The sequence below is a fragment of the Haliotis rubra genome, unplaced genomic scaffold, assembly GCF_003918875.1.
Source record: "Haliotis rubra isolate DU_JTF1 unplaced genomic scaffold, ASM391887v1 Scf368, whole genome shotgun sequence".
NCBI classification, from domain to species: Eukaryota; Metazoa; Mollusca; class Gastropoda; order Lepetellida; family Haliotidae; genus Haliotis; species Haliotis rubra.
The window spans coordinates 758,705-770,871 of NW_025767044.1; the positions used below are offsets into that span (position 1 = coordinate 758,705).

Below are 12,167 nucleotides of genomic sequence, written 5' to 3' on the forward strand. Positions count from 1 at the left end.
TTCCTATCCAAGGATCGCGTGATCATGCCCCGAATTACAACGACATGGCTGTTTAGTGTTATATTTACTTCCTATCCAAGGATAGTGTGATCATGCCCCGAATTACAACGACATGGCTGTTTAGTGTTATATTTACTTTCTATCCAAGGATCGTGTGATCATGCCCCGAATTACAACGACATGGCTGTTTAGTGTTATATTTACTTCCTATCCAAGGATCGTGTGATCATGACCCGAATTACAACGACTTTTCTGTTTAGTGTTCTGTTTTGCGTGTCCCAGGATCGTGTGTGATCATGCCCCAAATTACAACGACATGGCTATTTAGTGTTATATTTCCTTCTTATCCCAGGATCGTGTGATCATGCCCCGAATTACAACGACTTTTCTGTTTAGTGTTCTATTTCTTGCGTTTCCCAGGATCGTGTGATCATGCCCCGAATTACAACGACATGGCTGTTTAGTGTTATGTTTAGTTCCTATCCAAGGATAGTGTGATCATGCCCCTAAATACAACGACATGGCTGTTTAGTGTTATATTTACTTCCTATCCAAGGATAGTGTGATCATGCCCCTAATTACAACGACATGGCTGTTTAGTGTTATATTTCCTTCCTATCCAAGGATCGTGTGATCATGCCCCGAATTACAACGACTTTTCTGTTTAGTGTTGTATTTATTGCGTGTCCCAGGATCGTGTGATCATGCCCCGAATTACAACGACATGGCTCTTTAGTGTTATATTCACTTCCTATCCCAGGATCGTGTGATCATGCCCCGAATTTACAACGACTTTTCTGTTTAGTGTTATATTTACTTCCTATCCAAGGACCGTGTTATCATGCCCCGAATTACAACGTCATGGCTGTTTAGTGTTATATTTACTTCCTATCCAAGGATCGTGTCATCATGCCCCAAATTACAACGACTTTTCTGTTTAGTGTTATATTTAATTCCTATCCAAAGATCGTGTGTGATCATGCCCCGAATTACAACGACATGGTTGTTTAGTGTTATATTTACTTCCTATCCAAGGATCGTGTGATCATGCCCCGAATTACAACGACATGGCTATTTAGTGTTATATTTTATCTCCTATCCCAGGATCGGTGATCATGCCCCAAATTACAACGACTTTTCTGTTTAGTGTTATATTTACTTCCTATCCAAAGATCGTGATCATGCCCCGAATTACAACGACATGGTTGTTTAGTGTTATATTTACTTCCTATCCAAGGATCGTGTGATCATGCCCCGAATTACAACGACGTGGCTGTTTAGTGTTATATTTACTTCCTATCCAAAGATTGTGTGATCATGCCCCGAATTACAGCGACATGTCTGTTTAGTGTTATATTTACTTCCATCCAAGGATCGTGTGATCATGCCCCGAATTACAAACGATCACGGCTGTTCGGTGTTATATTTACTTCCTATCCAAGGATCGTGTGATCATGCCCCGAATTACAACGACATGGTTGTTTAGTGTTATATTTACTTCCTATCCAAGGATAGTGTGATCATGCCCGAATTACAACGACATTGCTGTTTAGTGTTATATTTACTTCCTATCCAAGGATCGTGTGATCATGCCCCGAATTACAACGACTTTTCTGTTTAGTGTTCTATTTATTGCGTGTCCCAGGATCGTGTGATCATGCCCCAAATTACAACGACATGGCTATATAGTGTGTTATTTCCTTCTTATCCCAGATCGTGTGATCATGCCCCGAATTACAACGACTTTTCTGTTTAGTGTTATATTTACTTCCTATCCAAAGATCGTGTGATCATGCCCGGAATTACAACGACATGGCTGTTTAGTGTTCTATTTACTTCCTATCCAGGATAGTGTGATCATGCCCCGAATTACAACGACATGGCTGTTTAGTGTTCTATTTACTTCCTATCCAGGATCGTGTGATCATGCCCCGAATTACAACGACTTTTCTGTTTAGTGTTCTATTTCTTGCGTGTCCCAGGATCGTGTGATCATGCCCCAAATTACCATGACATGGCTATTTAGTGTTATATTTACTTCCTATCCAAGGATCGTGTTATCATGGCCTGAATTACAACGTCATGGCTGTTTAGTAGTTATATTTACTTCCTATCCAAGGATCGCGTGCGTGATCATGCCCCGAATTACAACGACATGGCTGTTTAGTGTTATATTTACTTCCTATCCAAGGATAGTGTGATCATGCCCCGAATTACAACGACATGGCTGTTTAGTGTTATATTTACTTCCTATCCAAGGATCGTGTGATCATGCCCCGAATTACAACGACATGGCTGTTTAGTGTTATATTTACTTCCTATCCAAGGATCGTGTGATCATGCCCCCGAATTACAACGACTTTTCTGTTTAGTGTTCTATTTGTTGCGTGTCCCAGGATCGTGATCATGCCCCCAAATTACAACGACATGGCTATTTAGTGTTATATTTCCTTCTTATCCCAGGATCGTGTGATCATGCCCCGAATTACAACGACTTTTCTGTTTAGTGTTCTATTTCTTGCGTTTCCCAGGATCGTGTGATCATGCCCCGAATTACAACGACATGGCTGTTTAGTGTTATGTTTAGTTCCTATCCAAGGATAGTGTGATCATGCCCCTAAATACAACGACATGGCTGTTTAGTGTTATATTTACTTCCTATCCAAGGATAGTGTGATCATGCCCCTAATTACAACGACATGGTATTGTTTAGTGTTATATTTCCTTCCTATCCAAGGATCGTGTGATCATGCCCCGAATTACAACGACTTTTCTGTTTAGTGTTGTATTTATTGCGTGTCCCAGGATCGTGATCATGCCCCGAATTACAACGACATGGCTCTTTAGTGTTATATTCACTTCCTATCCCAGGATCGTGTGATCATGCCCCGAATTTACAACGACTTTTCTGTTTAGTGTTATATTTACTTCCTATCCAAGGACCGTGTTATCATGCCCCGAATTACAACGTCATGGCTGTTTAGTGTTATATTTACTTCCTATCCAAGGATCGTGTCATCATGCCCCAAATTACAACGACTTTTCTGTTTAGTGTTATATTTAATTCCTATCCAAAGATCGTGTGATCATGCCCCGAATTACAACGACATGGTTGTTTAGTGTTATATTTACTTCCTATCCAAGGATCGTGTGATCATGCCCCGAATTACAACGACATGGCTATTTAGTGTTATATTTACTTCCTATCCCAGGATCGGGTGATCATGCCCCAAATTACAACGACTTTTCTGTTTAGTGTTATATTTACTTCCTATCCAAAGATCGTGTGATCATGCCCCGAATTACAACGACATGGTTGTTTAGTGTTATATTTACTTCCTATCCAAGGATCGTGTGATCATGCCCCGAATTACAACGACGTGGCTGTTTAGTGTTATATTTACTTCCTATCCAAAGATTGTGTGATCATGCCCCGAATTACAGCGACATGTCTGTTTAGTGTTATATTTACTTCCTATCCAAGGATCGTGTGATCATGCCCCGAATTACAACGACACGGCTGTTCGGTGTTATATTTACTTCCTATCCAAGGATCGTGTGATCATGCCCCGAATTACAACGACTTTTCTGTTTAGTGTTGTATTTATTGCGTGTCCCAGGATCGTGTGATCATGCCCCGAATTACAACGACATGGCTATTTAGTGTTATATTCACTTCCTATCCCAGGATCGTGTGATCATGCCCCGAATTACAACGACTTTTCTGTTTAGTGTTATATTTACTTCCTATCCAAGGATCGTGTTATCATGCCCCGAATTACAACGTCATGGCTGTTTAGTGTTATATTTACTTCCTATCCAAGGATCGTGTGATCATGCCCCGAATTACAACGACATGGCTGTTTAGTGTTATATTTACTTCCTATCCAAGGATAGTGTGATCATGCCCCGAATTACAACGACATTGCTGTTTAGTGTTATATTTACTTCCTATCCAAGGATCGTGTGATCATGCCCCGAATTACAACGACATGGCTATTTAGTGTTATATTTACTTCCTATCCCAGGATCGGGTGATCATGCCCCAAATTACAACGACTTTTCTGTTTAGTGTTATATTTACTTCCTATCCAAAGATCGTGTGATCATGCCCCGAATTACAACGACATGGTTGTTTAGTGTTATATTTACTTCCTATCCAAGGATCGTGTGATCATGCCCGAATTACAACGACGTGGCTGTTTAGTGTTATATTTACTTCCTATCCAAAGATTGTGTGATCATGCCCCGAATTACAGCGACATGTCTGTTTAGTGTTATATTTACTTCCTATCCAAGGATCGTGTGATCATGCCCCGAATTACAACGACACGGCTGTTCGGTGTTATATTTACTTCCTATCCAAGGATCGTGTGATCATGCCCCGAATTACAACGACTTTTCTGTTTAGTGTTGTATTTATTGCGTGTCCCAGGATCGTGTGATCATGCCCCGAATTACAACGACATGGCTATTTAGTGTTATATTCACTTCCTATCCCAGGATCGTGTGATCATGCCCCGAATTACAACGACTTTTCTGTTTAGTGTTATATTTACTTCCTATCCAAGGATCGTGTTATCATGCCCCGAATTACAACGTCATGGCTGTTTAGTGTTATATTTACTTCCTATCCAAGGATCGTGTGATCATGCCCCGAATTACAACGACATGGCTGTTTAGTGTTATATTTACTTCCTATCCAAGGATAGTGTGATCATGCCCCGAATTACAACGACATTGCTGTTTAGTGTTATATTTACTTCCTATCCAAGGATACTGTGATCATGCCCCGAATTACAACGACATGGCTGTTTAGTGTTCTATTTACTTCCTATCCCAGGATCGTGTGATCATGCCCCGAATTACAACGACTTTTCTGTTTAGTGTTCTATTTCTTGCGTGTCCCTGGATCGTGTGATCATGCCCCAAATTACAACGACATGGCTATTTAGTGTTATATTTACTTCCTATCCAAGGATCGTGTGATCATGCCCCAAATTACAACGACATGGCTATATAGTGTTATATTTCCTTCTTATCCCAGGATCGTGTGATCATGCCCCGAATTACAACGACTTTTCTGTTTAGTGTTATATTTACTTCCTATCCAAAGATCGTGTGATCATGCCCGGAATTACAACGACATGGCTGTTTAGTGTTATATTTACTTCCTATCCAAGGATAGTGTGATCATGCCCCCGAATTTACAACGACATGGCTGTTTAGTGTTCTATTTACTTCCTATCCCAGGATCGTGTGATCATGCCCCGAATTACAACGACTTTTCTGTTTAGTGTTCTATTTCTTGCGTGCGTCCCATGATCGTGTGATCATGCCCCAAATTACCATGACATGGCTATTTAGTGTTATATTTACTTCCTATCCAAGGATCGTGTTATCATGGCCTGAATTACAACGTCATGGCTGTTTAGTGTTATATTTACTTCCTATCCAAGGATCGCGTGATCATGCCCCGAATTACAACGACATGGCTGTTTAGTGTTATATTTACTTCCTATCCAAGGATAGTGTGATCATGCCCCGAATTACAACGACATGGCTGTTTAGTGTTATATTTACTTCCTATCCAAGTATCGTGTGATCATGCCCCGAATTACAACGACATGGCTGTTTAGTGTTATATTTACTTCCTATCCAAGGATCGTGTGATCATGACCCGAATTACAACGACTTTTCTGTTCAGTGTTCTATTTATTGCGTGTCCCAGGATCGTGTGATCATGCCCCAAATTACAACGACATGGCTATTTAGTGTTATATTTACTTCCTATCCAAGGATCGTGTGATCATGCCCCGAATTACAACGACATGGCTGTTTGGTGTTATATTTCCTTCCTATCCAAGGATCGTGTGATCATGCCCCGAATTACAACGAAAAGGCTGTTTAGTGTTATTTTCTATTCCATGTACCCGGATCGTATGATCATGTCCCAAATCCGTGCGATCTATAAAACCTTCTTTCTTCTATCACTTCTTTCCCATTAGGCAGATTCAGTTGGCGTTCTGTTCTGTTAACGCCATTGCCTTCATTGCCTGCTTATACAATCCAGCAAATAACGCAATACGACAGGGACATACAGTGGGGCAATTATTAAATCGGTGCGTAAGGAGGATATAAACAAATATATAAAGTGTTAAACAGGACGTTCTATTCATACAAATCTGTTTCATACCGAACATCAATTAGTAATATCAGTATAATCAACATGCTTTAATCTAAGACGATTGAAACAATGCATACCTTTTGCGGCGTCTACGTAGAACAAGGACTCCTACAACAACCCCGATGACGACTACGGCCGCCACTATTCCCCCAACTACAGCGCCGACAATGGACGTTGCTGCAGGTAAAACATGAGAATAAAGAAATATCACATAATGGAGGTAGGACCTGTGACGTGCTCACAAATAAGTATACCATGGATAACTTTGGTGTTCACTGAGTTTCTTTTGTCAGAATATTTTTAATATGTTGAGGTGTCTTATTCACACATTTTTGCCATCGATAGGGATGCTTTAAACTGTAACAGTTCATTTCGCTGTCAAAGTAAGAGTGAGTGAGTTTAGTTTTACGCCTCACTCGGCAATATTCCAGCTATATGGCGGCGGTCTGTAAATAATTGAGTCTGGACCAGACAATCCATTGATCAACCGCATTAGCATCGTTCTACGCAAATGGGATACGATGACGTGTCAACCAAGTCAGCGAGGCTCACTACCCAATCCCGTTAGTCGCCTCTTACGACAAGTATGGGTTACTGAAGATCAATTCTTAACCGGATCTTCACATGTGAAATTGATTAAATGAGTTAAAATAAGATAATGATTCTTTTTACTTGTTGACTTAAACTCCGTGTTTATTTCTTGGTATCAAAACACACAGATGTTACGGACTATGTGTTGATGCAAATACGTATATCAACGATTCATATATTCATCTGTAGGGAAGTGTATGTTACATTGATATTACATCAGTTTACTACTTCACATGAATAGCAACGTACGTTTTGTCTTGAAGATACCGAACGGTTCAGTGGATGTACATCCTGCCGTGGTACATGACACAGCCACAACCCTAGAATAGATACACATAAGCCTTACTCACGCAAAACACACCTGTTTTATAGGATATATTGTAAAAGCAGATTGTTAGTGTATATGCTCTGAATTTCGCGTATTAAAGTGGAAACTGTAACATAAGGGCCGCCTTACAGCTGGAATATTGCAGAGTGTGGCGTAAACTCGCTCGCTCACTCACACACTCACTCACTCACTCACTCACTCACTCACTCACTCACTCACTCACTCACTCAACATAAGGCCTAAATCGTCGGTCTATATTTAGATCCAAGCATAGAAATGCAGAGTGGCAGAAAATTGAGAGGAAGGACTTCCACTTTTCAACTATCAATTTACAAGTTTCCATATATGTAAGGCAATATTCTTCCACCCCCAACCTTTTGGATTCGACATTTCATTACTTTTGATGTACAGCTTGGCATGCCCTTCTTACGAAGACTTCCAGGATCGCTGTATATATGCGTCTTGCTCTTAAGTTCGGTCAAGATTACAATATTCGAGGCCCATGTAATGCTTTGAAATGGTGTTTTGTAGATATGTCAATTGCATTTCCAATTTTCTGCCTCAACATGAGAACTGATTTCCGTGTTCCTTATTTTGCCATGCACCACACATGCTTGCATGTATTTGTTTTCAGAAATTATTCCGAAACATGTAATAGTTTGTTGTCTGTTTGTTTTCCTGGTCTGAAGAATTTTTTTCATAGTTCAAAGGGAACAGGATAACAAAGAACGAAGTCATTTTGCAATCTCTACGCTAAAACCTTTGATAAAAAAATGCAATATAAAGAGTTAGAGATAAAGGTTAAAGTATTTGGCTTATCACGCCGAACACGTTTTGATTCCCCAGGAACATTGTGTGAAACTCATTTTAGTGGCATCGTGAAATAGAAAAGTCCTTGAATAGGCCTCATTCAGTCACTCTTAAAACGGTATACGGTTTACATAATGCTCAGTTTACTCCTGTGTTAAAGAAAGAAACGAATCTTACATATATGCAGTCTCTGGTTCCAGGGGCCCATTGCAGAACTGGTCTTTTTCACTGTCGCAGTTTTCATCAACACCCACCGAGTAAGAAGTAAAACTCTCTCCTGAAGTCAGAAATCGATGAGCCAAGTATGTAACTGTTTCGTTCATAAAACGTTCTTACTCATCATTTGTAAATAGCCATAAAGAGGGAATACTGTGATAATTCATGTTACCTGAAGCACTCCTCCTTCTCCTAGCTTGAAGCAGGTAGTGTTCTGGAGTTGGGCGGTAAGAACCCTTATACCCACTGTTCTTCCACTTATACCAGTTCTTCCATGTGTCCCAGTCCGTCCTATTTTCAGGGTCCGCTGGTGGTGTTTCTATATGCACATAACGAGTTTTAGTTTGGAGTTATTGTAAAACTGTGTTCTTTAAACAATGGGCGACCATGATTTCGTCTAACGACATATTCCTGCAAAATAGTGATACATAAATACAAACTCTCTATTTCTATTATCTTGTGACAATGTAAGCTAATAATATAACGTCAGTGGAAAAAATACCCAGACAAACAAATTCCGGACAAATAGCTGTGAAAATTATATGAATGGACGACTGAAACTCAGTGACGACACCAGGTGTTCGTAAAAATTGTAAAAAGGATCCGCCGTTCTTTCCGTCATTCATGTAACACAGCGCTAATACTTGTTCATGTCTTTCTTTCCATGGATTCAGAAATACCCACACCCTATACTGAGGTTATGCTATTTCCCACTGGGTGTCATAATGTAGAAGCGGATCAGCTTATACACAAGAATCACTCCAGGACATGAGTTGAACAGATCTTTTCGCTTACCACTCTTCTTCATAACAAGAATTCCTGCTTCAATTACTTTCCCATTTGTACCATCGAGAAGCGTCTTTGAATGAAAAGAGATGACAAAGGATGTATCGGTGGCAGCGTCTGTACTTTGTGTTGCCGTGGTGATGAATACTTCCGTTGAATCTTTTTTCAGGGGTTCTGTGAACGAAAACGTTCAAAAATAATAATACGTTGGGCATTGAAAATGATCCATATAATATTATTTCATTTTTTCACTTTATGTAGTCTTATTTTCTGTTATATTACCACACAATGATATTATGTATTGCCTTCAATACGGTGCATTCCTGTAATTTGTTACTTGATTTCGTTTTCAGGCCGAAAAGGTTGTTATGCAAGCCACTCTAAAACAATACTTAATGTTTTGATAATAACTACTCACTTCCAGCAGTGGCATGGAACACCTTTGATTGTTTCGGTTCGCCTCTGTACATCGCATTAGCGGAAACCTTTTTATTTTAAAAAATGAGAATTTTTACTAACATGCTAAAATGCATAGTATGGTATTCGGGAAACAGAACCAAACGGCTTCAAATTCTAATGTTAACAAAACTACAGTTAATTACAGTGACGTTGTATGTGTGCAAATGTCAACTGGAGGCAGCATACTTGTATGTCCATAGGATTTAGTTTTACGTTATTAATGATAGTGTGTGATAACTGCCACCTAGTGAGATAACCCTTTGACAGAAACATGTTTATGTTCAGATTCCATACCTGTCAGGCCCAAATAGGGCCATTCGAATCAGGATTTGACCACTACCAGAAAGCCTAGTTAACTTAAGGCCTTTCCAAACTAACACTCTACTCACTGCATCAAACACATAAAAGATTCACCAAACAAGCTCCTTAAAGATAAACATATGAAGATTTATTGCCTATGAATCCCATTTCCTACTACGATAGGCACTGGACATACCATGTAGTCACGCGTTGTGTGATTCTTTTAGACAACATCTCAGTTTTACTTCTTGAAATAAACGACGACAAAGAAGTCAGTCTGTTTGCAGTTGTTGATCTACGAGTACGTTTATGTGGAGATAACATGCGGTAGTGATTTGATGGACTGATGTCATTGCGATGCTGCAGAAATGATCTCCAAAAGCTCGAAGTCAATATTAACATTTTAATTAGAATTTAGTTAGTCAGAACTAAATTGCTGAATTTAGAAGTACTCTTCCTGAATTAGGATTATGCTCCCATCAGCCAGGAACTGAGTCTTGAAAATAAACGACAAAATTCAGAGGGACGAATATGTCGATCAGTATATCTATGTATGATCAGTAGTCTTATTAGTCCAGGAGGAGAATCTCAAAAGGGGCCTAGAAATAGGTTTTCGTAGCCGTCCCATACTGATTTTGTTTGACCAAACGAAATGTGACGAAAATGCTAGCGGACCCCCGCCACATATAATGGCCTGTTAAAAAAATTGATACCGCAATCTGAGAGTATTACAGGCCTTTTCATGAGCCCAAGACATCATACTAACTGAAACAGCGTCAAACAAAATCAGTACTGGGGAGGCTATGATTTCAATTTTTTCAGCTGCCACCTCCTGAACTATAATAAGGTTAGTGTTACAGCTTTGTTGATGTAAAACCAATGTAATTTTCCACACATGAGTAACACAGGCCCTCGTCTCTTTGCGAGGATTAAAGATTAAAACTCATACATTTAGATGACCCCGACTCGAAATGATTCACAGTACAATACATTATGATGTATTGTTATGTGGAGCATTTCGAGTCGGGGGTCATCTCAAATGTTGAATATGTTTTTAAAATCTTTAATTCTCTCAAAGACAAGAGGGCCTGTGATGAACAACAGTAATTCACTATTGAAGGCGGCATAGAACTTAGAATTTGGAAGTACTCTTCTTGAATTAGGATTATGCTCCCACCAGCCAGGAACTGAGTCTTGAACATAAACGACAAAATTCAGAGGGACGAATATGTCGATCAGTATATCAATGTATGATCAGTAGTCTTATTAGTCCAGGAGGAGAATCTCAAAAGGGGCCTAGAAATAGGATTTCGTAGCCTCCCCAGTACTGAGTTTGTTTGAGCAAACGAAATGTGACGAAAATGCTCGCAGACCCCCGCCACATATAATGGCCTGTAAAAAAACTGATACCGCAATCTGAGAGTATTACAGGCCTTTTCATGAGTCCAAGACATCATACTAACTGAAACAGCGTCAAACAAAATCAGTACTGGGGAGGCTACGATTTCAAATTTTTCAGCTGCCACCTCCTGGACTATATCAAGGATGGGTGTTATTCGTACGGTCAAAAATACTTTCCGCGAACAGAAAGGCTGACATACCATGAGACCACTTGTTTCATGTCATGATGTAGACCTAGTCCCACCCCATTGAATCTCTTTGTACACAGTGAAAATAATGGTGCCTCTAGACATATTCATTAATGCGTGCCAACTATAAAATGGTGTTGATCCCTTAGTGTGTAACGTCCTTTTCATCGAGGAATGGATTGATCACATAAAATGTTTTGTTAAATTAATACATACCGTGAATGTGTAGTCATGTTCTGGTCGTACTGGTAAGATGGCGGTATGTGTCTTGCCACATGGATCCTCAGGTTTATAATGGCCATAAACCATATCTACTTCTCCCTGGAAATCAACGTTGTAAGTTTTTCTTAGGATTAAGGTTAGTGTTACAGCTTTGTTGATGTAAAACCAATGTAATTTTCAACACATGAGTAACACAGGCCCTCGTGTCTTTGCGAGGATTAAAGATTAAAACTCATACATTTAGATGACCCCGACTCGAAATGATTCACAGTACAATACATCATGATGTATTGTAATGTAGAGCATTTCGAGTCGGGGGTCATCTCAAATGTTGAATATGTTTTTAAAATCTTTAATTCTCTCAAAGACAAGAGGGCCTGTGATGAACAACAGTAATACACTATTGAAGGCGGCATAGAACTTCACAGGTTTCTCCCTTTTCCAAGGACAACCAATATTCTTGGGACTATATGTGGATACTGAAGGGAAAGAACAATATGGAGGTAAGGCACACAGAACAAACAAACAAGATTACCAAGGATGTAAATGTTATATTTTTATGACTTGTGTCACATACGCATAGGATCGCCTCCGTGGTGTAGTGTTTAGAGCGTCCGCCCGGAGAGCGGAATGTCACTGGTTCGATCCCCGACCGCGTCATACCAAAAGACGTTAAATT

At 39.7% G+C, this 12,167-nt stretch overlaps 2 protein-coding genes across 2 annotated transcripts in view; one reads left to right on the plus strand and one right to left on the minus strand.

Moving 5' to 3' along the window:
- The window catches only part of LOC124285731 (probable beta-D-xylosidase 5), a 152,364-nt gene that overhangs the window by 45,333 nt on the left and 94,864 nt on the right, over nt 1-12,167 (plus strand).
- The window catches only part of LOC124285740 (tyrosine-protein phosphatase 10D-like), a 99,289-nt gene that overhangs the window by 23,361 nt on the left and 63,761 nt on the right, over nt 1-12,167 (minus strand). The window contains 1 exon segment of the mRNA XM_046722013.1: nt 6,265-6,364. Within this exon segment, the coding sequence (XP_046577969.1) occupies nt 6,265-6,364 (100 nt within the window).